Source organism: Glycine max, chromosome 5 (genome assembly GCF_000004515.6).
Source record: "Glycine max cultivar Williams 82 chromosome 5, Glycine_max_v4.0, whole genome shotgun sequence".
NCBI classification, from domain to species: domain Eukaryota; kingdom Viridiplantae; phylum Streptophyta; class Magnoliopsida; order Fabales; family Fabaceae; genus Glycine; species Glycine max.
This window is the reverse complement of record NC_038241.2, coordinates 17,576,635-17,603,455: the sequence shown is the minus strand read 5'-3', so window position 1 is coordinate 17,603,455 and position 26,821 is coordinate 17,576,635. Positions and strand designations below refer to the sequence as shown.

Genomic DNA, 26,821 nt, shown 5'->3' with positions numbered 1-26,821 from the left:
CTTTTTGCATAGATATTTTACATACCTGTTCATAACCACAATCATCTTTTCATACCAGACACCTATTTCCCCGAGAGTTCGATACTCGGTTCTTACCGTTTTATACTACTTGTGCGATCCGGTACACTTGCCGGCCGCGAACATGTTTTTGGCGTCGTTGCCGGGGAACTTCTTTTTATTTGGGAAGTTTGCTCGTGTTTAGGTGTCTATTCTTTATTTGTTATTCTTTGATTGTTTCTATGAGTATTTGTTCTTTAAATTATATTTGTCTTCTGTTATTGAACTGGATAACCGCTGTCTGTTAGCATTCTACGTGTATAGACTCTCCTACATGTGATTTAGCTACTCCTCAGTAAGGAAACTCTTTCATTGCTATATCATGAAGATTATTATCTCAATCCCATTAATGAACTGTGATTTATCCAGAGGAGAGCAGCACAAAGATAGTTGTTATTTTTATTCTATAAATAATTTTGACCGAAGACAGGAATCGGTCATGTATGAATACCTTGAAGAGGAAAGAGCCCCTGATCTTGAGAGTATTTTGGCAGACTTCATGACATACCAAGCTAGCTCTAAAGGGTCATGTTATGGAATGCAACAGCAGGGAACTCAGTTTCAAAGGAACCAGTTTTCTACAGGCTATCAATGGGAGTCATTCTGGCAACCAAATTATCACGATAAAACAGAAGGAGTTCTTAATCTGGATGATCTGTTAATGCAATTCAAAGATACAGTAGAGTCAATGCAACAAGCCTTTAGAAGAATTGCAACTAAGATTAGTAAGTTGGTGGATGACATGGCTAGTGCTGCGGCCAAACAAGAGGAAGAGCGTGCAAAGATTGAAACTGATAAAGGTCGTACCCGAATCAAATAAATATTAAAAATGCAGTATCTAGGAAGTGATCCTAGGTCATCTCTCAGTGAGCAATGATAAACCAAACATTCATAACATATGTTAATCAAACAGTAATGAAGTGGGGGGGGGGGGGGGTTGTTTGTTTCCCCTTGATTCAAAAGCAAGTCTCTTATCCTAGGTTACAAAAATTTATCCCTAATCAGTTCAACCACTTAAACCAACCCGACATTAATTTACTAAGTGAAAATTAACATAAGGTTGTCATTATGTGATTAAGCAACACATACACCAATTAATCCCTCTCACATGTCCATTAAGCATGAATGAAATTGATCATTAAGCATGAATGTAAATTAAGCACAGAGACAATTAATCAAGCATTAAGCATGCATGGATTAATAGCAACAAATACAGAGCAATTGGTGAAGGGGAAAAACTGAACATAATTCAATAGTAATAACAAAACCTCAAAGAGAGTTGTGCTTGATCCTCAATAGAAAACAACACTGGAAACTTAGCCTTCCATTAATCAACAGAAAATGAAAATGAATTCAAGGACAGAAGCACAAAACACAATTGCAAATTGAAGTAGAAAATGAAATTTATTGCTACGTGAACAGTGCGCATGAACAGTAACATGCAAAACCCTAAAATTCTTCTCCTCTGTCCACCCCCCCTCTACTAAAACCTTGGTGCTGTTATATATGTCCTCAGCCCCAAAGCTTACAAATCTGTTTTAAATTCCAAGCCCAAAAATGAAATAAAATAAAATTGGGCCAAATAAAATAAAATTGGGCAAAATAAAATAAAATTGTCTGCTCTCTTCAAGTCCAAGCCAGTTCAGCCCAATTGCTTATAATTCTCTTGAAATTAAATTGAAAACACAAAATTAGTCAAGTAGGCCCAAATGATAAAACTGCATAGTTAATTTGACAATTAAGGCTAATAAGTAATTAAAATGGTGACAAAAAGGGTTAAGAAATAGGAGAAAATAATGACACATCAGAAACGCATCAAGAAAGCATTTTTAAAGTTACCTCAATCCATCATCAGATGACCACTGAAGAGAAAACATCTGAAGTCTCCAGTACTCCAGAATATTCCTGTCCAGCCACTGCTGGCTATGTTGGAGGAACAAAGAAAGGTAGATTGGAACTCAATGTGGAGGATCAAAATGTCTCTTTTGACCTCTTTGAGGCCATCAAACACTCAAATATGGGTGATGCTTGTTCTGAGGAGGAAGAGGTGGAATAGGAAATAGTATTATTAGCTTCAACCATGATACAACAGTTTCCTTTGGAAAAAGAATTGGGTGATGAGATAGATAACTTAGTCGATAATGAAGAGTGTGATGATCCGAAAGACAATTGCATTGATCATGTGGTTTTTGAAGAATTGGAGAAAATGAGACCACCAGAAAAGCCCAAAGCAAAATTAAAAACCCTTCCAGCACATTTAAAGTATGTATTTTTGGAAGATGACGAGACTAAACCGGTCATAATTAGTAACTCTTTGAAGAAGGAAGAAGAGGATCAACTGGTGCATATTCTAAAACATCGTAAAGCGGCTATTGGTTGGCACATTTCAGATCTGAAGGGAATTAGCCCATCATATTGTATGCTCAAAATCAATTTGGAAACCAATTGTAATCCGGTGCGACAGCCTCAGAGAAGGTTGAATCCTATAATGAAAGAAGAGGTAAGAAAAGAGGTGCTCAAATTACTAGAGGTGGGCCTCATTTATCCAATTTCAGACAGCCCATGGGTTAGTCCTGTTCAAGTTGTTCCAAAAAAAGGAGGAATGACAGTAGTAAAGAATGATCGAAATGAACTAATTCCTACCAGAACAGTCACAGGATGGCGAATTTGCATTTATTATAGAAAGCTTAATGAAGCCACAAGAAAAGATCACTACCTGCTTCCCTACATGGATCAAATGCTCGAGAGACTTGCAGGGCAATCTTTCTACTGTTTTTTGGATGGATACTCGGGTTATAATTAGGTCGCAGTAGATCCCTAAGACTAAGAAAAGATAGCTTTCACATGTCCCTTCGGTGTCTTTTCTTATCGCCGCATGCCATTCGGTTTATGTAATGCCCCTGCTACTTTCCAAAGATGTATGATGGCTATCTTTGTTGACATGGTAGAGAAATGCATCAAAGTCTTTATGGATGATTTTTCAGTCTTTGGTGCATCTTTTGAGAATTGTTTAGAAAATCTAGAGAAGGTGTTACAACGGTGTGAAGAATCCAATCTGGTACTTAACTGGGAGAAATGTCATTTTATGGTTCAAGAGGGCATCGTGCTGGGACACAAGATTTCAAAAAAAGGAATTGAGGTGGATAAAGAGAAATTAGATGTTATCGATAAACTTCCACCTCCAGTCAATGTGAAAGGCATCCGTAGTTTTTTGGGTCATGCAGGGTTTTATCGACAGTTTATTAAAGACTTCTCCAAAATTTCTAAACCTCTTAGCAACCTATTGAACAAGGAGGCTGTGTTTGTATTTAATGATGAATGACTAAAAGCTTTTAACACTCTCAAAGCTAAATTGGTTTCTGCTCTTGTGATCACATCACCAGATTGGGGACAAGAATTTGAATTAAAATGTGATGCAAGTGACTATGCAATAGGTGCTATGCTCGGGCAGAGGAAAGGCAGAATATTTCATACCATCTACTATGCTAGCAAAGTATTGAATGAAGCGCAGAATAATTATGCCACCACTGAGAAGGAATTACTGGCAATTGTGTTTGCACTTGAGAAATTTAGGTCTTATCTGGTAGGATCAAAGATAGTGATCTACATTGATCATGCTGCAATCAAATATTTGCTGCGCAAAGCTGACTCTCAGCCACGATTGATCAGATGGATACTGCTACTTTAAGAATTTGATTTGGTCATCAAGGACAAGAAAGGATCTGAAAATGTGGTAGCTGATCACTTATCCAGATTGGTGAATGAGGATGTCACCTCAAAGGAAGCTGAAATAAGAGATAAGTTCCCTGACGAGTCTTTGTTTTTGATTGATGGGAGACCTTGGTTTGCTGACATGGCAAATTTTAAGGCAGCCGGGGTCATTCCTAAAGACCTCAATTGGCAGCAGAGAAAGAGGTTTTTCTCTGATGCTCGACATTATGTTTTGGATGACCCCCACTTGTTCAAAATAGGTCAGATAACCTCCTTCGGAGATGTGTGACGAGTGAAGAGGCCAAGGGCATATTGTGGCACTGCCACAATTCATCGTGTGGTAGGCATTATGGCGGAAGCAAAACAACAACCAAGGTCTTAGAATCAAGATTTTTTTGGCCAAAAATTTTCAAAGACACCCATCATCATGTCTTAACGTGTGACCAATGTCAAAGAATGAGGGGAATTTCCTGAAGAAATGAGATGCCTCTGCAAAACATTATGGAAGTTGAAGTTTTTGATTGCTGGGGCATTGATTTCATGGGCCCTTTTCCTTCATCGGCAGGGAATGAGTATATTGTGGTGGTTGTGGATTATGTATCTAAATGGGTGGAAGCTATGGCCACTGCAAGGAATGATGCTAAAACTGTGGTGAAATTTATCAAGAAGAACATTTTTTCTCAATTTGGGGTACCTCGAATCTTGATCAGTGATGGTGGTTCGCACTTTTGTAATACTCAGCTTCAAAAGGCATTGGGAGAATACCATGTAAGTCATAGAGTGGCATCCCCTTACCATCCACAAACAAATGGGCAAGTCGAAGTCTCTAACCGAGAATTAAAGAAAATACTAGAAAAAATAGTGGCATCAACTAGAAAAGACTGGTCATCCAAATTGGAAGACACATTGTGGGCCTATAGAACTGTATACAAAACTCCAATTGGGTTGTCTCCGTTTCAATTGGTGTATGGCAAATCATGTCATTTACTAGTTGAGATGGAACACAAGGCATACTAGGCTCTAAAATTTTTGAACTTCGATGAGAAGGCATCCAGAGAGCAAAGAAAGATCCAATTGTTGGAACTAGAAGAAATGCGATTAACAGCTTATGAATCTTCGTGACTTTACAAAGAAAAGGTGAAGATATATCACGAGAAGAAGTTGTTGAAGAGAGAACTCAAACCAGGGCAAGAAGTACTACTGTTTAATTCAAGATTGAAGTAGTTTCCTGGTAAGCTGAAATCCAAATGGTCTGGACCCTTTGTTATCAAGAAAGTTCGATCTTATGGTGCAATAGAGCTGTATGACCCACAATTACAGAATCCGGAAAGGACATGGGTTGTAAATGGCCAAAGGTTAAAATTGTATCATGGGAAGGAATTTATCAGGACACAGGACACTGTTCATTTGATCGCCCAGTGAGGTAAAAGTGTCAAGCTAATGACGTTAAAAAAGCGCTCCCTGGGAGGCAACCCAGTTTTAAATTTGTGTTATTTTTGGTTTTTCATGCATTTGATCATTGGGAACTTGTTGTATAATCTGAACTTTGGAGCATATCAGCCTCCCTTTGAATGGTAAAATTAAGGGTTTCAATTTCTTGGGAAAGGACTAAGTAGAAAACTTAGAAAACTTTTTGAAAATTAGTGCTTTCGCTAAGCGCTTGCTTCTCGCTAAGCGCATAATCATTTATGCGCTAAGCCACGAGTTCAAGCGCTTAGTGTGACATCCTGGAGATTTCTACCCGGAATTTTTGTAAACGGTGTATTTTGAATGATTATATATATATATATATATATATATATAAGTATTATTCAGTGTATATGCATATATATTCCTGGTAGGAGTAGGAATAGTGGGGGCAAGATACGCGGGTTAGGCTAATTAAGGAAGAGAAATCCATAACTGGATGGTTATAGGTTAATTCTCAATTAATTAGTCTAAAAATCATCGTTTTGCGTGCAACTTAAAATTTAACAAAACCAACCTCTGAACCACACTCGGGGTTTCATTCTGAGCGTTTTGATATATATTTTGCCTACTTTCGAAAACTGGCCCCGACGGGCGTAGAGAAACGTGAGGAACTGGAACCAGAGAAACAGCACACAAACCGATGCAAGATTTTAGCGTTTCAAAGGTCAGATTTTTCTCACTTCCTGTGGCTGTGTATGGGTCACATCAAAAGAAAAGTGGGCCCTTTTTGGCTCCACTCAAATGGAGACATGTGGCATAGCTTAAAATAAAATAATAGGAAAAGAGAAAAGCCTTTCTTTTAAACTAAAAAGTTGTATTCTCTCTCCTCACTCAGCCCCAAAATTTCAGAAGCCTTTTTCTCTCTCTCTCACGTTTCCATTCTTTTCTTCTTCCTCCACCATTGAAGCTCCAACAAAGCTCCAACCTTTGGTAGCCATTTCTGCTCCAAATCGTGAAAGGAAGGCATTTTCGGAGTCGTGAAACGCATCTCTACGTGTGGGACTTCGAAATTTCAGGTTTGGGTAGACTTCTTTCTCACTTGATTTTCGTGGGTATTGGGTTTTGGGAGATATGATGGGTAGTTTTGCTAGGTTTCTGCTTCATGATAGTTATTTGTGAGGAAATTTGTTGAAAGCATGTTGAACTTGCCATGTTTGGATGAGTTAAGCTTACCCATTCAGTTTTAGGGTTTTTATGATGATGCTTGTGATGTTTATGTGCTGAAATTGTGGATGGAAAACTGTTAGAGATGAAGGGTGGAGTTAACCTAGGGTTAGAAAGTGAGAATATGGTGTTATGAGTGGAAAAAGAGTGAGGTTTTGAGAGTTGGAAGGCCAAATCTGGATTTAGTGGTATTTGGAGGTTAAAGTGAGTTAATCCTAGCTTGAAATGTCATTTAGGACTTACGAGAAAGTTTGGGCTGTGCTAGAGAGAAAAACAAATGACCAAAGTGAACAAAGAGCCATTTCTAGGGTAAAATTGGGTGTTGAGGAGTCAAATTTTGGTTCGGTGGAATTTGAGGTGTAAATTCAGTTTGAACAAGTTTAAATTGATGTTATAGATGTGTGTGAGGTGAGAGTTTGCTCCAAATTTACCCCATTCTCAATTTCACTTCTCAAACCTTGAAAATCCATTAAATTGAGGGGTTTTAGATACCAAGATTTTGAATTGCTTTGGTCTGAAGCTTGTCCTTGGTTTAGACATGATTGATACATGATTTGGGACTTGTAGGATTCAATTTGGGCAAAATTGGATGAGGGGAAAGTGTGATTTCGAAAATCTGCACTTATGCAGAATTTTGCTGTCAAATAGGTGCAGCAGAATTTTGGCTTTGTGCAGAAAATGTTATGTATTTGTTGGTTGTGGAAAGAGTAGTACAGATTCGGCTCTGGACGTTTTCTAGCAGATCCCAACGGTCATAATGTAGACTTATGTACTAGAGACTTCCAGTAAAATTTTCGAGTCGATCCAACGGTTAACGAATTGGAACGAAGGAAATGTTACTGGGGTATATGTATGTGAAAAGCTGTGATTTTGAGTTGTGTTTTGGGCAGAGTTTTCTGCCTTTGCCCTGTTTTGCTTGGTTTTGTTAGTCCATGATGATTGGAGGTGGAATTACCTGGATGTTGTGGAAGCTTGGGAGGATTGATGGGGACCCGACGTTGAGAGGAACGAGGATAAGGGCTACGTGGGAGTACGTGAGCTCAATTGGAGGTGGGCAGCAGGGGATGGTGGGTTATACGTGATTTGTGGATGTGGAGAATCATTTTGCACCATCGCCCGACCCCCACCTAGTACCACATGTAATGGGTACCCCATAATCCTACAAGCTTGAAATGAGGAAGTGTAGAAGGGTGAAACTTCCTGCTTTTATTCGTTGACCACAGAGTGGTACCTGGAGATATGTCGCGGGGGTCAGGAGACCTTGGGGATGTCAGGTGGGGTGCTATTGCCCAAAACCAAGCTTGACCAATCCCGACCCAACCCGGGCATAGTTAGTCAGTGAGAACCTGTGATGTACCTAAGCAGGCGAGCTCCTGGCAGTCAATAGATAAAAGGAACTAAGACCACAAAGCAAGGAGGCTTGTGTGGTGGCTGGCCAGCTGTGAACTTTGAGTGTTACATGGGATATGGCCTCTGGTAATCGATTACCAAGGGTGGGTAATCGATTACAAGGCTTAAAAGTGAAGACAGGAAGCTAAGATGGTCTCTGGTAATCGATTACCAAGGGAGTGTAATCGATTACCAGGCTTGAAAACGAGGTCAGGAAGCTAGGAGGGCTTCTAGTAATCGATTACCAAGGGGTGTAATCGATTACCAGGCTTAGAAATGGGACTAGAAGATCATGGAGGCCTCTGGTAATCGATTACCAGTCTGTGTAATCGATTACACAGAGGAATAGGCCACTGGTAATTGATTACTAGGTATGTGTAATCGATTACACAGTGCCTTTTTCATGTTTTCATGTCCTGAAGCTGTGTAATTTGAGTTTGGCCTCTGGTAATCGATTACCAAGGCTGTGTAATCGATTTCCAGAGATGAAAAGCCTAAAGATACCCCTTTTACTTGCATGTAGTGGTTATGAGACGCATTGTGTTGCGGCGTAGTTAGATTTTCGTGAAAGAGTCTACCCCTTTCTTTTCTTTCTTGTAGATCGTGATGGCGGCGCAGCTAATCAATGATCGAGTGGAGATGGAGTGCCTAGAGGGAGCTTGGGAGACCCTCGAAGGCAACACGAGGTGTCGATTTCGGGGCACGATTCGATTTACGGCTACTTCATTGGTGCATCCAGATGAACCCGCGCGCACATTTCAGGGTACTATGGAGTGGATACTACCCACGCCTACACCATACCGTCTAGTGGAGCCAGTCCAAGTGATTGAGGTAATGTCATCCGAGGAAGACCCTGAGGAGGATCTCGAGGAGATACCTCCTGAGCCTACTGTGGATGCTCTTGACTTTCTAGAGGGTGATGATGACCCACTCCCTGAGGTGGATTCTCCCGAGGACATCATGTCGGCATCCGAGGAAGACTCTACGGAGGATAGTGGCCCTGGAGAGATGGCGATCAGTGGAGGCTCTTCATCATAGTAGACAGTTCTATGGACTAGTTTTATATACTTTTTGAGGGTGGGTGTATCTAGGACTTACAGTTCTATGGACCAGTTCACAGCTTTAAATGATGAAAGTACTTATGTTTAATCTTGTTATTTGAAAAGAAAGCACTAGCTAACTTTATTTGCAAAAGAGTTTATCGACCGTATTTTATTTTATTACTTTCACGTGACGACCTAAAGTAATGGCTGGCATACCTTTCCTTTTGAAAAAGCAAATATTTAGAGGTTATGAGTGATCAGAAAGAAATGACTCCGAATAGAGTTGTGAACTGGGCATTCAGAACTCTATAGTGATGATTTTCCTTCTGAACTTAATTATTGTGAAAAGAGAAAGAAATGAAAAATAAAAAGAAGAAAAAAAAATCACCATGGTTTTTGTTATTTAAATCAATACTATTAAACCAGTCATTATTTTGGAGACGCCACACTTAGCGCACAACCCTAGCATCTGAGGCAAATTAATTCTGCTAAGCTAGCCAAGATTTAGCTAAGCCAAAATCAATCCAAGTTGAATTTAGCTAAGCGACAGACTGATCACTGAGCGATGGCTTTCCTTGGCTAAGCAAGACCCGGTGTCACCAAGCGCAATTCATTGCGGCCAGAATTAAGGGTCATGGAGCTTAGCGCTTAATATGTTGGCTAAGCGGATATTCTTGTGGTTTAAACTGGATTTGATGCAGCTTAGCACCACTCATGGTCACTGAGCTTAATCGCTTGCGGCAGTATGCGCGCTAAGCGATGTTATTAACCGCTTAGCGCAACTCCTCTGCACTTAAAATACATGATTTCAGCTAAGCGGGCCCAGATCTTGGCTTAGAGAAACTTTCAGGTTTTCTTATTTGAATATTTTGCTAAGCGGTAGAATTCGCGTGCTAAGCTAAGAAAAAAAAAAGAGCTCGGCTAAGCAGCTGGCCTTGAGAAACCAAACGACTCTCCCACTGAGCGAATTCTTCACTAAGCGGGAGAGTCGAAAAGCACTTGATTAAGTGTAGCTTCAGTACTTTGACAAGTGTTCAGTGTAAGGAACAGTGGAAAATTCTTTTCTACATAAACATTTTTACCTCTTTCTCCATCCCTCGTCTAATACAGCATCTGCATTTGGTCTACTGCATCAACGATTCAAGTAAGTTCCATATAATCCTTTTCTTTGTTATTTTGCTCAACCTTAGGTTAAATGACCTTTAATATTAGCTTTAGGAATTATAGGATTTTAGTATGTTTATAAGTAGTTAAACTTTAGGTTTATGTATAGGTTGTTTGTTGTAAAATGTGTTTGGAACTTTGCATGTGTGAAATGCACTGTTTTTCCTGCTATCTTTTTGGAAAATGCAACGAGCTCACTGAGCGCACCTGCCGCGCTGAGCGAGATTATCAATGCTCATTGAATGTTTTGAAAGAACTCGCTAAGTGCACATGTCGCGCTGAGCGAGTGTACCAATAGTAGTTGTATTCTTCAAAAGCAATCGCTGAGCGTGTTCATTGCGCTAAGAGATCTGACCTATAGAGGATGAATATTCATCCTCTTGATAAGTACTTGTGGCTAAGCGAGGCTGATTCGCTAAGCCCAGGTAACGTAGAAAATTTTTATAATGTGCTGATAGCTGCACGCTAAGACAATATCCCTGCGCTAAGCGGTTTTCTTTGTGTCAGTTACTGAGCTGAGCGACCTGGTTCGCTGAGCTCCCATGACTTAGTAAAATTTGTGAAAATTTTACTATGTAATACCGCTAAGCGCGGCTCAGGGAGAGCTAAGCGCATATCCTTGCGGCTGGTCTTAGGCTTAGTGGGCTCTATAGGTCGCTAAGCGGCTTTTGCTTCGCCAAGCAATGTATATTATTTTGTGGGAACCGCTAAGCGACTGCTATTTCGCTAAGCAGCCTTTATCTTTCTGTTGACTTTATTTTTTTAAATGTTCACATTCTTTTCTTACAGATGGCCTCAAGAAAGAGAGCAAGAGCTGAAAACATCCCTTCATCATCCAATCCACCTCCTCTGACAGCAACCATGGAACCAGATGCCCAACAAGCACTACCCTAATTCCTATGTTGCAGAGCTTATTCAGGGGGCAGTTGATGCTTGTATACAACCAGCAACAGTTAGCTCACAATAGGCCAATATTATCCATGGAACAATTTCTGGACAAGGTGGCCTGGCCTGAAGCCCAACTTCTTTTGGGAAGAGCCCCTGAGGTTGTTCTTCCCAGTCCTATACCAACAAGGACAGAGCCTGCACCAACTGAGTCACAACCTCCAGTAGTAGACCCACCGGCTTCTCTAGAGGTTGAGATACTATCTCCTCCACTAGCTCCACCGGCACCACCTTTGATACTCATTCTTGATGACTCAGATGCTGAAGCTGTTGCTCCTTCTAACTCACCAGCCTACTACCTAGAGGATGGTTCGGACTTTTCTGACTAGATGGACAATTAAGAAAGTTGTGGTTCATCTTGATAAGAATGTGGATATTTCTGAAGAGTTTATGCTTCTTTTTTTGCTTTTTGATCTAGTAGTATAATTATGGTTTTATTACATTATTTTCTTCTTGTTAGTTTTGTGCATGAGTAGTGTAGTTGCTCATTCTAAAGCATCTGGAACAGTTTAACTTAACTTATGTTGGTGTTGCAGTAAAATAGTTTATTTATTTTGAAAAATGGATGTATGCCTTGTTTTAAATTGAATGCATACTGAATATGAGATTTGTGTTTCTTTTCATTAATTTGAACGAATATGCATGTTGAACAAAGAAAGAACAAGAGTGTGAACTCACAGTAGAATTGTTAGTCAGTAGACATATTGATTGTGAAAGAAAAGCTTGAACCAAAACCGGTGAGGGTGTGACCTTAAACTATGAGTGAATGACTAACTGTGAGTGATAATCTTTGCATGAATCTCTGAATTTTAGAATGAAATGTATAAATGAGGACATGATGAAGGCCATGATTGTACATACACAAGCTCTTTTGACCAAACAACTTACCTTAAATGATAATTGCATCCTTTGCTCCCTTTTGGAGCTGAATGATATTGTAAAAAAATTTGAATCCTAAACTTAAATAAATATCTCCTGATACCTTGTTTAGATTCTAGGAGAGCATATGGTTCAAGGCAAATTTACTCTAAATTTAGGGGAGGGAAGTCAATTCCAGTGAAAAGAAAAAGGTTAAGCATCAGCACACATAATAAATAAGTTGTATGTTAAAAAAAAAAGAATAAATTGTGTTGTTACAATAAGGTCAAAAGCAACTTGGAAGGAAAAGATAGTGAGAAAGCTACTGTTATAATACAAGACCATTGGGATAAGTCAAGGATTTGTGCTCTCTTAGAACCTAAACCTTTGAATCCTAGAAAAACCAATGAATTTTTGTAGCCAAACCTCACTACAAGCCTGAGAAAGTTCTTCTGATTTTGTTTATACATTTCTAACTTGATGGCATGAGATGAGATGCAAAGATTGGACTTCTTGTTTGTTGTTATCAATGAATAGCTTAAACACTTGTGCTTGAGTGAAACAGTAGCCATTAGACTGTGGTTTGAGCTACTTTCCTTGATATTTGTCTTATGCTTAACTTCATCTAACTGTATAGTTCACATTTTGTTCTCCTATTTGTCTAGCTGCATATTTTGTGAAAACAAGTGATAGGTACACATTGCTTCATCTTTCTCATCATGCAATCAATAAATTTTGATGCATACACCTTTGTACATAAACACTACATGTTTTACCACTTGAGGTCAAGTGAGTTGTTCTCTTTTGCTTGAGGACAAGCAAAACTGTAAATTTGGGGGAGTCGCTAGTCGATGAAAACAACTAACTTTTGTGTATAAAACTTTTGTATATTGTATCAAACTTCTCCAATTTATAGTTGTTTTATAATATTATAAGTACTTTATGTTAAATATAGGTAATAGATAATTTATACTTTTGTTTTGTGTGTTTAATAATCAATTTCTCTCAATTTCATGTTAATTAGGCAAATTGGCAAAAGTGTTGTTTTCACCTTCTCGCTAAGCCAATCTGCTGGCTTAGCGAGCATTCGCTAAGCGCGACACTCAGTGGCTAAGCGCGAGGAAGAATCCAGAAGAAGATGAGCTTTCAGGTTTGTTCAGCGCACCGCTCCAGGTCATCAAGCACACCGCTTCAGCTCATCCGCTAAGCGAGAGAAGCACGCTAAGCCACAATCCACTTATGCGCACTAAGTGATCCAGATTTTCGCTAAGCGTGCGAGAACGGACCAACCCACCTATTTAAGCTTGAAATCAGATTTTTTTATGGAGTTTGGCATTTTTCTTGAAGAAGCCTCTGCATGCATGAGAGTCTGGCCTTGGCTTGAAGCTTTTGCATGTTTAGGAAGTTCTAGAGAGGGAAAGGTCCAAGTTCCATAGAGTTTTGAGAGATTTTGTTGTGTGAAGATCTGCAGAAACGAGAGATCGAAACGGAAGCCATTCTGAGAACTTGAGATGAGTTTGTGAGTGATTGTGAGATCCTAGAGGTGAAGGAGACATCCTCACCACTTTTATTTTTGCAATCTTTCATCTTGTTCTTCTCTGTGTTGTAAAGGAGGTTTCCGGACCATGGAAAGCTAAATCCTCTATTGGATCTTCCCTCTAGGTACTTGATGTAAATATATTTCTATTTATGTTATGATGTTTTGTGTGTTCTTTGTGCTATCTGCTTTTCATTCCAGTATGCCTTTACCTTGATCACGTAGATGCATGCTTTGTTAGGGTCATTCAACAGTGGAAACTGGTCTGATTCTAAAGTCCTTGATAGTACGGGGCTAAATTGTTGTGTTGTCATGAGGAATCGAGGTACAAGAACTTAGTTGTGTATGTGTGTCTTAATGCGATCCTGGTTGAGTTTAGTCTTACAAGAGGAATATGCGAACGAGGCTTGATCAGGATTAGGCTAGGCTATCATGAGGAATTAGGGTCTAGCAGTCCAGGAGACAATATAGGAATACATAGGCATTGTTAGATAGAGAACATCCATTTTAGCATCAGGAACCTATTAGAAATACCAATGCGTTCTCTACTTGTTTTTACACAACATTTCTCTTGCGTGATTTTCTTTCTTTTTGCATAGATAGTTTACATACCTGTTCATAACCACAATCATCTTTTCATACCAGACACCTATTTACCGAAATAGCTTGCCAGATAACACAAGTTCCCACAAAGTTCGATACTCGGTTCGTACCATTTTATACTACTTGTGCGATCCGGTATACTTGCAGGCCGCGAACACTTCGTTGGTCTCCTCCATGACCACCTTCACTTTTCCTTTGGCATCCGTGGGTCGCACCGATGGGTTGGGTGCTGCAAAGACGCGACCGCTATGGGTCACACCACTTAGGCCGGTGATGTTGGTAACTTTAGTGAAAAGTAAGTCAATGCTGGTGGCCTCCTTTTTCCTTTCGCTTGGCTTCTAAGAGGCGTATATCCACAGGACCGCCTTAGGTTTAATGGGGAAAGGGACAGGTTTGCTACCCAAGATAGGTCAAGAACCTCAGGGTTTATGGGAGGCCGCATCCCTAGTGAAGTGTATCACCAAAGGCTTGGGTTTAGTGGGGATTTCTTTGTTCGCCAACTGCATACACACATGTTGTTCTTCCTTGTTGTGTAACAGCTTCTCCACCGTTAAACATGTTTCCATGTCATGTGATGCACCCAGATGCATCAAATAGCATTCCCCTTTGTGCCTATCAAGGGAAAGCATGCCCGCCTCTTGCAAGGCTTCAAGGATAAACCTCCTAGAGGTTGCTACGTCCTTCATTTGCTTGGGCCTTTACAGTTCGCCCGCCTCTATCGCATTCATGGCTGATCCTCCATGATTGGCGAGTGGGTTCATCTTCACATTCGGGCCATCTTCTTGGAAAGTTAGCCATCCCGTGTTAATCAAGCTTTGCACTTTGTGCTTGAGGGCCACACACTGCTCAATTGAATGCCCCGGAGTACCCCCGTGATACGGACAGGTCGCGTTGGGGTTGTATCACTTTGGGAAGGGGGACTGGTAAATCCTCCCGGGAGTTACCACTTCCAATTGGTTGGTGATTAAGGACAACAATAAGTCTCCGTATGACACTGGAATTGGGGCAAACTCCGAAAGCTTCTTTACTGGATGGTTTCTCCTCGCATTGGAATTCATGCCAGGATTGGACTCACTGGTAGGGCAAGGGTGCGTCAAAGCCGAGTGTCGCAACCTACCCTTCGGCGGGAGGGCGACGCGTGACTCGCGGGATGCGTGTTCCACGAAAGGAATACGCGTGGAGTCGCCACCAACGTTTATTCGAGGAAAACGTCGGAAAAACCGGAAAAGACGCGATCTACGAACTTTTAAGTTGAAAGGTTCGGGAGTTGTATTTACGCAGGGGGAAGGTATTAGCACCCCACACGTCCGTCCCAAGGGACGGCAGCCTTTAATCGAATGTGCAAACATGACTTTGATTTTTTATGTTCCCTTTTTATGTCTCTATATCCTTTATACCCTTTTTATATTTTCTCTTTTTGTGGTCGACAAGGGTGTTTCCCTTTGCTCCTACGTATTCCCCAATTTGGGATGAGAAAATCAGACCTACGTAGTTCTTTCTTATCAAGTGATTCTTTTTTCCTTAAGTGGTGATCATTTTAAGGCGTTGGACCTTAAAAATGATCCATTTTACTTAGTGAGAAATTGAGATGACAAACTTCAAAAGCCTATTTTTGTGGACGAGCTTGACTAGGTGAATTGATTTTAGCCTTTAGTTTCACTTTAGTTATTAATCAATTTGATCAAGAATGAGAAATCCCAAAGAGAAAACGTCCGATTGATTTTCCGCTTTATTTTACTAAAAAGATATTTTTTGATTATTATATTATTTTTTACCTATTTTTGATTTCCAACGTGGTTACGGCACGACCGAACGGTCGGAATTTATTTTAAACGAAGTTAATGGGTAATACAATTCAAACGTTCGGTGGAAATTTATTTTATTTTTAAGTTAAGCGAGAAATGACTTAAGTAAAATGGCTTAAGCACGTCAACAGGGGGTATAAAAAGTAAACAAAACGAGAATAAAAAGGCACGAAACACAATGTGGACCACCACGGGCACATAGAATGAATCGAAAAGCTTGGTTCGAGGTACTTACCCGTTGAAGATCGAAGAACGACGAAGAACGAATGAAGAACGTCGAAGAACGGTTGAAATCTTTGCGAAATTCCTCACGGAAAACGTTACGGAAACGTTTCGGAAGCGCCTCGGCTTAGATTTTCTTCACGGAAACAATTTTTCCAAGCAAATTCGAAAGAGAGAGAAGTGCCTAAGGGGCTGAACCCCTTCCTTCTTGCCTTCCTCCCCTATTTATAGCAAAATAGGGGAGGTGGTTGCCGCCCAGCTTGCCCAGGCGAGCTCAGCTCGCCCAGGCGAGCAGGGTTGCTTCCTCCAGAAGCAACCGCCTTCTGGAGGAATCTTCTGGAGGGCCCAAATGGGCCTGGGTGCTATTTGCACCCCCATTTTTACTAAGTACACCCCCCTCTGCTGTTTTTTGGTGATTCTTTTTTCGTAAAGTTACGGAAACTTACGAATTTCGTAATGATACTTGTTTTCTTTCCGTAATGTTACGGAACCTTGCGGATTACATAATCATCCCCTTTTTGACTTACGGAATGTTACGGAACCTCACTTAATTATGCAACGATGCTTCCATTTGATTTCCGGTGTGTCACGGAAACTTACGGATTGTGCATCAATATTTTTTTGGTTTTTCGGCATGTCCTGGAATTTCACAAATTGCCTAATGATGGGTGCCAAGCACCTCACGAGGACCAAAGAATGGTCGCACGTCATCGAGCAAAGGTCCCCGGACGAAATTAGGGTATGACACCGAGGTCTAAGCAAGGGCTCTTTGTGATGGGTTGGACACCCTTTGTTGGGCGGGTGGCGAGTTGGATGAGCTTCTGGCGCGGGCCTAAAAACTCGGATGGTGCTGAGCATACTGGTGAGTATTATGAGGGGTTTGCTAGAATTTTGGCCAAGCAGGAGCCGAGGTCACAGCATGAGCATCTCTTTCTTTCCTTTTTGCCCCAGTTGGCCCATATCTTCTGTTGTTTGTGTTGGCAGGGGAGACATAGTCAAACTTCCCCCTTTTTAGGCCTACCTCTATCCTTTCGCCCACGAATACTAGATCTGCAAAGCTAGAGGGCATGTAGCCTACTAACTTATTGTAGTACATTTTTAAGTGATTTTTAGGACAGGTCGTCCCCTTGTACCTGTCAAAATCCGGTACCTTGAATTTGGGTGGGATGACGACATCCAGTACCAAACATAAGTCGGTCATATTGACAAAGGGGTAGTCACCAAACCCTTCAACCGCTCTCAATCTCTCTTCAATGAAATCAAGCTTTTCTCTTCCCTCCGCTTCTAGAGGCGATTCCTTTACGGAGAAGTGAAGTGGTTGCATCGGGAGGGGTTGAGAGACTCCTACGGTATTAGGCTGAGGCAAGGCATTGGGTGCCGATCCCTTAGTGGTGAATAGGGGGTATGAGTCGATGTCCAATTGAGCATGCTCCCGAGGCTCTTTGTCGGCGTCCCCTATAGGCTAGGGAGGCTTCCCCTCAAAGGTAAAGGGAATGGCAGGATCCACGTTCTTGTGCATGGTAGGTGGTGTAAAATTCGGGGGTAGGCCATAGGGGTAAGCATTCCTGTTATACCCCGATGCAGGCCGCTGGTATTCCCCAATGCGTCTCTTCCTCGTCCTACCATATCCGGAGCGAGTTGGTTTGCTTGATTGGTTGCAGATGGGAGGACCAGATCTGCCTCAGTGGCGGTGCTAGTGGCGGTAGCCGTGGCTGTGTTACTTTCGATTAACCTTCTCATGCTTAGCATGGCTTCCATGATGGAAGCCATTTGATTTTTCAGGACTGACATGTCGACCTTCATATGTTCCTGCACTTCCTCTACTTCCCCCATGACTCTAGACTTAGAACAGGTTCTATAGGGGTGCTTTGGAGCGAGCTTAGTTATGGTGTCACTCCCTAAAGGAACAAATGTGGTGAGTAATGCGACAAAGAATTTAAACAGGAATGCATGCTAAAGTTAAGTTGTCGAAGCATTGGATTCACACAGAGTTATTAAGTAAACACATAGGATTAAATCAACCTCATTTTATTAGAGAACAAAAAGGTTTATCTAGCCAAAATCAAGGCGACGATACAATTGCCTTAGCGGCTTCTAATTATGTGGGACATCAGTTCAAGCATGTGTTGGCAATAATTGAGGAGCCCGTGAATTTCCTTGGGGGCCGAGTACACATTCGACATTGCCTTGGCCTTGGCTAGCAATCGAGGAATATCTTGACTCCCATTCAAAGTAAAGGCGAATTTGTCCATCCACATCATTGCTTCCCCGTGGAATGAATCGATCACCCTTTCCGCTTGCAAGACTGACACCTTAGCGTACTCGTCCTCTAGCTTTTGCTCATGAGTTGCTGCTAGGTCTAGCTTTTCCTTGTACTCGTTGATGATGGCCCACATATTTTCTTCGGTCTTGCTCAACTGTTGGGACAAGCTTCTTTTCAACCTATAGCAAGCCTTTAACTCGTCTTTCAAAATCATGCCTTCAACCCGTGACTGATCCCTTTCGGCTCTTCGAAGCTTAAGCTCGTTGTTGTTGCCCCATAAAGCTCCTCGGAACTTGTTCTGGCCATGTTCTTCCTTTTCGGGCCCTCTTGGTTTCTTGTTCCAAGGCTTTGGTGGTGGCCATATTGATGTCTCTTAGTTCATCGTACTCTTTCCTGAATTTAATGGCTGTTGAGTTGAACTTCTCCTTGACTGCTCGGGCTCTTTCAAGCTCCGCCTTTAGGGCTTGTACCTCCTTACTTTCTTCCAGGGCTTCAGCCCCTACCACACTGACCAAGAGTTGCTCCTAGTTTGCCTTTCCCTTCTCGGTGCATAAGCGGTGACCTCGTAGTGGACAAGTGGGCCTACTTTCTTGGCGGAAAAGGTGTGAGACAAGCCACACATAGAGAGTTGGCATACAACAAACAATTTTTGCACCGCTCTTTTCGCATCTTCGGTCGAACGTGTCATAGAGATCAACCAAGATAGTGACGACCGGGCTTTCCTTGCTATGGTGATAGGCAAGGAAAGCATCAATTGTTGCTAGGTTCACTAGCCCTTCCATATTTGGAAAGAGGGCAACTCCAAATATCAACAGTGCCAAGACGTCAATAAACGAAGCCCATTCACCTTGATCGGCCAATGCCTTCGCCTTTCCCTCCAAATGTTTGCTGGGTATCTCAATTATCCCGTTCCTACTTTGCTTCACATGGTCTAACTCTTGCACCGAGATTTTAACTACTTTTGCTACTCTTGCCATGGAGGGATAGAACCCCGAAAAGAGATATGGCTTTCTCCCTCCGACCGGACATCCCAGGATTTCTTCAAACTCTTCCACAGTCGGTACTAGCTAGAAGTCCCTAAACGTGAAGCACCTTAGGGGCTGGTCACAATACTGGGTAAGGGATGCAATTGCTTCCACAGAGACTTCTACCATAGCTAGGTCCCAAATCTTCCCATAGACATTGCGGAAGGCTTGACGTTGGAGCTGACCCATCAATTGTCCCAATTCTCGCAAACTGGCAGCCTTTAAGCTCTTGATTTTGACTTGATAGAACTTTTTCTTAAGTAGAGGTGTTTGATTTGATCCCATGTTCATGGTTGAAAAGTTCTATTTGAATCACTACTTCGGTATCCTATCATGGAGGAAAATAGGATGAATGCATGAAGGGATGCTTATGCTATGCAGGACACAAATGCATTTTATGGACACGAGAGCCCAAAAGATCATCTCTTCTTACTGGCAATATTTGGCAGCACGATGCCCCATGTATGCATTTAAGAAAGTGATATGGACCTTTCGACTTCCCGTGACAAAATGAAGAAAACAAATGCAACCCATGCGTGACGATGCAATACAAGCATAAACGCGTAAAAGTGCATGGTTGATAGCACAAAAGCGGAACATGCGAGCATGGAAATATCATCAAACAAACATACAGTAGAGATGCACAAGAGCTGACATTACAAGGATATGCATGGCAGTGTTAACAAAACACGCAGCGTGTCCGCTCCGTGCCCCTATTTTAGGAACCTAAATGGGAGGAACTAAAAGGCATTTAGTGATAATTCCCAAGGCGGTCATATCTAGCTTTCAATGGTCTCTAGAGATATCATTCCCTTGGACATCAATATTGTGGCGGTAGGGACTATCAGCAACAACATATTATCGAAGAGAAAAACTCTAGATGAGGTTTCACTGTCATCAAGCAAGTCGGAGACTTAGCATGACCACAGATTCACCTCCACTTCCTATGTTCCTGTTGGATTTCTCCTGCGGTTACTTTTTGTTACACATTTTCTTCATACAAATATATTCAAGGGAAATCTGGTTTGCCGAAAAGCGCACTAGATTGTCAAGTATTTATAAAATTAAAACGGATGTGTCGTAACCTACCCTTTTACGGGCGAGCAAGGCGAGGCTCACGGGTGCGTCTTCCATAGGAGGAAAATGCGCGGAGTCTCCACCAACGTATATTGAAAGGAAAACATTAGAAAAACCAAAGGAAACCGGTCATGAAGAATATTCCAGATTCGGGAGTTATCTTTACGTTTGAGGAAGGTATTAGCACCTCTCACGTTTGTCCCAAAGGACAACAGCCTTAGATTAGAATTGTGCGAAATTATGTATCTAAACTTTTATTTCCTTTTTTATTTTTGAGGTCGACAAAAGCGGGGCTCTTGCTCCTACGTACCCTCCATCGAAGAGGAAATCAGACCTACGTAATTCTTTCAAAAGGGGCGAATCAAGTGATACTTTTTACTTGGAAGGTGGTCATTTGAGCCGTTGGACCTTAAAATGATCCATTTTTACTTGGTGAGAAAAGCTGAGGCGTTGGACCTTAAAACATTTTTTTTCAGTGATTTCTGTAGACAAAGCTTGATTTTGTGAGTTGATTTTAGCCTTAGTTTCACTTTAGTTATTGGTCAATTCAATTAAGAAAGAAAAATCCCAAAGAGAAATGTCCGATTATTTTTTTGTTTTATTTTACTAAAAGATATTTTTTTATTATTATATTGTTATTTTACCACTTTTTGGGTTTCCAACGTGGTTACGGCATGATCGAATGATCAGATTTCATTTTAACAGAAATTAACGAATGTTACAATTCAAATGATCGGTGTAAATTTATTTTATTTTTTGATTAGGCGAGGAAATGACTTAAATAAATGACTAAAGCACGTCAAAAGGGGGTACGGAAAGTAAATGAAATGAAAATAAAAGTACAAGAAACAAGTGGGGACCACCAAGGGTACATAGAATGAATTAAAAAGTTCGATTTCGGGAACTTACCGGTTGAAGACCGAAGAACGAACGAAAGATGGCGGAAAATCTTCACGGAATTACCAATGGAAAAGTTTCGGACGAGTTACGGAAGCGCCTCGGCGGGGATTTTCTTCACGGAAATGATTTTTTTCACTAATTTCAAGTGATCCCAAGATACCAGGAGGGCTGAACATTTTTCTCCTTCACTCCTCCCCCTATTTATAGGAAAATGAGGGAGGAGCTTGCCACCGAGCTCGCCCAGGCGAGCTCAGCTTGCCCAGGCGAGCTAGGTTGCTTCCTCCAGAAGCAATTGCCTTCTGGAGGAACATCCTAGAAGGCCCAAGTGGGCCTTGTCGCTATTTGCACCCCCTATTTACTAAATACACCCCTGCCTTTTTTTGCTGATTCTTTTTCCGTAACGTTACCGAAATTTACGAATTCCGTAACGATACTTGTTTTCCTTCCGTAATGTTATGGAACCTTACGGATCACGTAATCATCCCTTTTTTGGCTTTTGGAATGTTACGAAACCTCACAGATTGCGTAACAATGCTTCCTTTGATTTCTGGCATGTTACGGAATTTCACGGATCGTGCAACAATGCTCTCTTTTGACTTCTGGCACGTTATGGAACTTTACGTATTGTGCAACAATGGGTGCCAAGCACCTCGAAGTGGTCAAGCAAAGGTTGCATGCCATCAAACAATGGTCCCCGAACGAAATTAGGGTATGACAGTTGCCCCTCTTTACTTACCTTTTATCGGAGATAGGAGGAAAGCAAAGATAAAACACTGATTTCGTCCCTCTTAGCCCTTTCCGTAATTAATCTATGATGACTCCTGAAGGCCATCCTTTGTCCATCATGGGGATTTAATTGATCTCAATCACAATAGTTCCAACCCAAAACGATTTGAAATAAGTGACTCCCATCTCTCCTTCTTTCCCTGCACAACACAAAACAAAACAAACAAACAAACAAAAATAACATAATATATATACGTATACACATGTTTGGTGAAGGAACCGATTGGGAAAATAACAAAAAACCGTATTTTGCACTCACCGGAGTCTCCGAACTTGATAACGGAGGACGCATGAACTGTGCTAGGCAATCAATTCATGGGGCTCCAAATAAGATGGTGGAGGATGCACGAACAGTGCTAGGCAATCAATTCGTGGGGCTCTGGACTCGATGATGGAGGATGCATGAATGGCAATCAATTCATGGGGCTTCGGACTCGATGGTGGAGGATGCATGAATGATAATCAATTCATGGGGCTTCGGACTTGATGGTGGAGGACGCACGAATAGCACTAGGCAATCAATTCATGGGCCTCCGGACTCGATGGTAGAGGATGCATGAATGACAATCAATTCATGGGGCTCCGAATAAGATTTGATGGTGGAGGATGCACGAACAGCACTAGGCAATCAATTTGTGTGGCTCCGAACTCGATGGTGGAGGATGCATGAATGACAATCAATTCATAGGGCTCCGAATAAGATTTAATGGTGGAGGATGCACGAACAACACTAGGCAATCAATTCGTGGGGCTCCGGACTCGATGGTGGAGGATGCATGAATGTCAATCAATTCATGGGGCTTCGAATAAGATTTGATGGTGGAGGATGCACGAACAGTGCTTGGCAATCAATTCGTGGGGTTCCGGACTCGATGGTGGAGGATGCATGAATGACAATCAATTCATGGGGCTCCGAACAAGATTTGAAGGTGGAGGATGCACGAACAACGCTAGGCAATCAATTCGTGGGGCTCCGGACTCGATGGTGGAGGATACATGAATGGCAATCAATTCATGGGGCTCCGAATAAGATTTGATGGTGGAGGATGCACGAACAACACAAGGCAATCAATTCGTGGGGCTTCGGACTCGATAGTGGAGGATGCATGAATGGCAATCAATTCATGGGGCTCCGAACAAGATTTGATTATAAGATCGAATGGTCCACCAGGTTCTTTCACCTAAAAGACGAATATGTTTTAGCAAGGAAAAATAAATTATTCACGAGAGCACCATATTTTAGAGAAACAATATGCTTATGCCAAAAATAGTTTTCCTTGTAACCGAAAATGAAGGGTAGGATGTCAACGTTTAGCTTTTAAATGAACATTTAAGGGAAACGTTAAGTTAAACTGAAACTTGGAATAAAATCACTCATGGTGTATAAAAACTCACACAGGTAAGTGTTTTACCCTAATTCCAAACCATAGCTGCACCATGACTTTATTTTGCACATGATTTCCTATCAAACCAAAAGATTACACGCGCGATCACGGACCAATAGGATTTCCTCAAGGGTGGTGTTTTTGGAGAGGAAGCTGGGTGTTTCGGTCTTTTCCTCTTTGTTTATGTGGGGCGGGACATCGCCAGTCGGGAGCGACCTTGAATGGCAATCCCAAAGGAAGAACCACTTCAAAAATGGGTTTTCTGTTTGCCGGCGGTTATTTACCTTGCCGAAAATTTATCGGGAGTCATTCTGTTTTCCTCCGATCTTTCCCTTTTTGCTTTCTTCCGATCTTCAATCGAGAATCCTTCTTTTTCCTTTTCTTTTCTTTCTTTTCATTTCTTCCTTTTCTTTCTTTTCTTTCTTTTTTTCTTTTTCTTCCGATTTTTTGATTGGGAATTCGGGTTTTAGCATTCGTTATTCGCTCTCCCTTGAGGAGATTCTGTTGTCCTCTTCTTCGGGGGAAAGGATGAGGATTTTCTTCATGGGCCAAGGTTCAAAGTAGCTTAAGGTTGTGTCTCAACATGGTCTTTTCATTGTGTGTGCCCGATTTTGATATTTGGGGCGAAACAGATTTATGTGTAGGGTGTCAGTTTCGGGTTAAACTTCCATATCATTTCCACGAGGCACGCGTAACAATGATGATTTGGAAATAACGTGCAAAATTAGTCATGCATACAGCTAGGTGGGTACTCAAGCATCCAGTTTATGGCATTGTGATACTAAGGCTTGCGATTTACGCAAGTAAACCCAACGTTTCCAAATTATGTTCTTTCATTGGTTCAACGAATCCATCCATTCTTATCTCGGTTATTTTGGAAAATAAACTCTTAGCGTCAACTTCTTGTTTCCAAAAGATATGTTTGCTCTCTATGAATGATTTATTCTTCCTATGACCATAACATGCCAACCTTCGAGGTCTTTCTTTCTCTTTCCTTTTTGTTTCATTTTTTTATTATGCATGTTTGCAAAAGCTATACATCCATCGCTATCTATGAGAAAAACTTTTTCTCTGTACACCTACATTCCTATACACGAAAAACTTTTTCTGTATACACACGCATTAAAAAAACTCTTTCTCTTTATATCAACATGGTCTATATAAAAACCTCTATTCCTTTTCAAAGATTTCTTTTTCCAACATACACTCGTTGTTTATACAAAAATTTTCTTTATATACACTCATTGCTCACACACAAGAATTTCTTTTCACACATCATTTATACACACAAAATCTTTTCATACACTTTTTATATACAAAATCTCTTTTCTTTTCTTTATATACAGATATGACATTTGTTCACAATGCCTCTTTCTTTTTCTATTCTTGGCGTTATTACTACGTTTGTTCATTTTATTTTAAGATGACGTTCCTAAACGAAAACTCTACACGGTTCCAGAATTTCAACTAATATTATCGACAATAACGAAATAAGCACTAACGCAACAATCCAAACAAAATGTATGCACAAAACAAATGACAATCGAAACAATCAAAAACAAACGTTAGTCCCTCAAGTCATAGAAATAAGATAACATACAAATGATAAATGATGAAACATAAAAATGAAAAGAATACGAATGTAGGGATCCCACGGTCATGTGGTTCTGCATGCCATCGGACTCTTGGGTCACGGTAACAAAAGGTGGGGTGGTCGACAAAAGCAAGGCTTTTGCTCCTATGTATCCTCAATTTGTGATGAGGAACTCAGACCTACGTAGTTCTTGATAACTGTGAGACTAAAATAGTCTCGGTGTTTTTTTTTCACTAAAATGCGAACATGCTATAGTAAAGAAACAAAACCTCCAACTGATCAGAGCAACATATGATTTTTTTTGATGAAAAATAATGCGTCTATTGGAGAATGAGAGTATGCTGATGAAATTTTCTCATAACCATAAATGAGATTTTGGATGTTAGCACTTCGTTTCTAAATGACCATTTAGAGGAAACACTGGGTTCAACAAAAATAGGAGAAAATCACTCAAAGTGTATCAATCTCACACAGGTAAGTGTTTTATCCTAATTCCGAATCATAGATATGTCATGACTTGATTTTTCAAATCATTTCCTATCAAATCAAAGATTACATGCGTGATCATGGATCAATAGGACTTTTTCTTGGGAATGGTTTGTTTTCTTGGTGGGAAATTTGGCTTTGAGTGTTTTTGGCCTTTTTCTTTTTTGTTTTTGTTTAGTGTGAGGCGAATAAGTAACTGACGCACAGGTTTTTGGTTGGCAATCAAAGGGAGAGGTCCACATTAGGTCGTGGTTTCCTTTCTTTTCTTGTTTACTTGGTGACAATTCTGTATCGTTCAGATATTGTCTGGTCTAAAGACCTTTCTACACATTTCTTTTTCTTCCGATCTTCGATCGGGAACTTTCTTTCTTTTTTTCTTTCTCCCACTCTTTGATTGGGAATTTTCTTTCTTTTTTTGTTTTCTTCCGAGGGCAAGGATTGACATTCTCACCCTGGGTCAAGGTTTATGATAAGTTGGGATTTTGGCTCAAGGCTTGTAGAACGGATGGTTATGATATATGTCAGGGTTTGGCCAGCGGTTCGGGGATAAAGGGGATGCCCCACATTATTTCCATGACACACATGCAACAATGACGATTAGGAAATTTTATGCAAAACTGGTCATGCATGCACCTATGCGGTCACTCAAGCATCAAGTTTTTATGGTCATGTGACACTAGGGTTCAGGATTCATTTTCCCTATTGAAGTCAACCCAGTGTTTCCAAAATATGTTCTTTTATCAATTCATGCATTCATCCGAGTCCATTTTGGGTGTTCGGGAAAATTTTCACAGCATTCACCCTTCAGGTGTATACACATTTTTTCAAAAAACTGGTTATGATCAGTGAATCTTTTTTCAAAGAAAAGTTGGAAGTTATTTCTCTTCAAAAGCATGTTTGGCTTTTCAGCCGAAAGATATATTTTTTGTTCTCTTTTTGTTTTTGTTTTTTTTTTCATGAGGTATTTTGCTACCTAAACATGTGTGTTTATTTTTTGTGAGGTATTTTTGCTATATACATGCATATCCAAGGTATCTTGCTACCTAAACATACATATATATATATTGTGAGGTATTTTTTGCCACATACATGCATATCCAAGGTATCTTGCTACCTTAACATACATATATATATATATATATATATATATTGTGAGGTATTTTTGTTATATACATGCATATCCAAGGTATCTTGCTACCTAAACATACATACATACATACATATATACATACATACATATATACATACATACATATATATATATATATATATATATATATATATATATTGTGAGGTTTGACTACCTTCCGAGCTTGTGCTTGTTTTATTTAAATTCC

General features: G+C 40.7%; 1 protein-coding gene and 1 pseudogene across 1 annotated transcript; one reads left to right on the top strand and one right to left on the bottom strand.

Moving 5' to 3' along the window:
* The window catches only part of LOC106798801 (uncharacterized), a 79,600-nt pseudogene extending 75,855 nt beyond the window's left edge, over positions 1–3,745 (top strand).
* A 13,106-nt stretch (positions 3,746–16,851) lies between these two features.
* Positions 16,852–17,801, bottom strand: LOC102662135 (uncharacterized). Its single transcript, XM_006580688.1, has 2 exons — positions 17,543–17,801; positions 16,852–17,423 (listed from the first exon to the last, which is right to left on the bottom strand). The coding sequence occupies exons 1-2, from the start codon at positions 17,799–17,801 to the stop codon at positions 16,852–16,854; spliced, it is 831 nt and encodes a 276-aa protein (XP_006580751.1).
* Between the last annotated feature and the right edge of the window lie 9,020 nt (positions 17,802–26,821).

Coding starts and splice junctions, on each gene's coding strand:
- LOC102662135 (XM_006580688.1), bottom strand. CDS start 17,801: ATGGGGGAAGTAGAGGAAGTGCAGGAACATATGAAGGTCGACATGTCA. Junction 17,424..17,542: donor TACCAGCGGCCTGCATCGGG/GTATAACAGGAA, acceptor CCTAGCCTATAG/GGGACGCCGACAAAGAGCCT.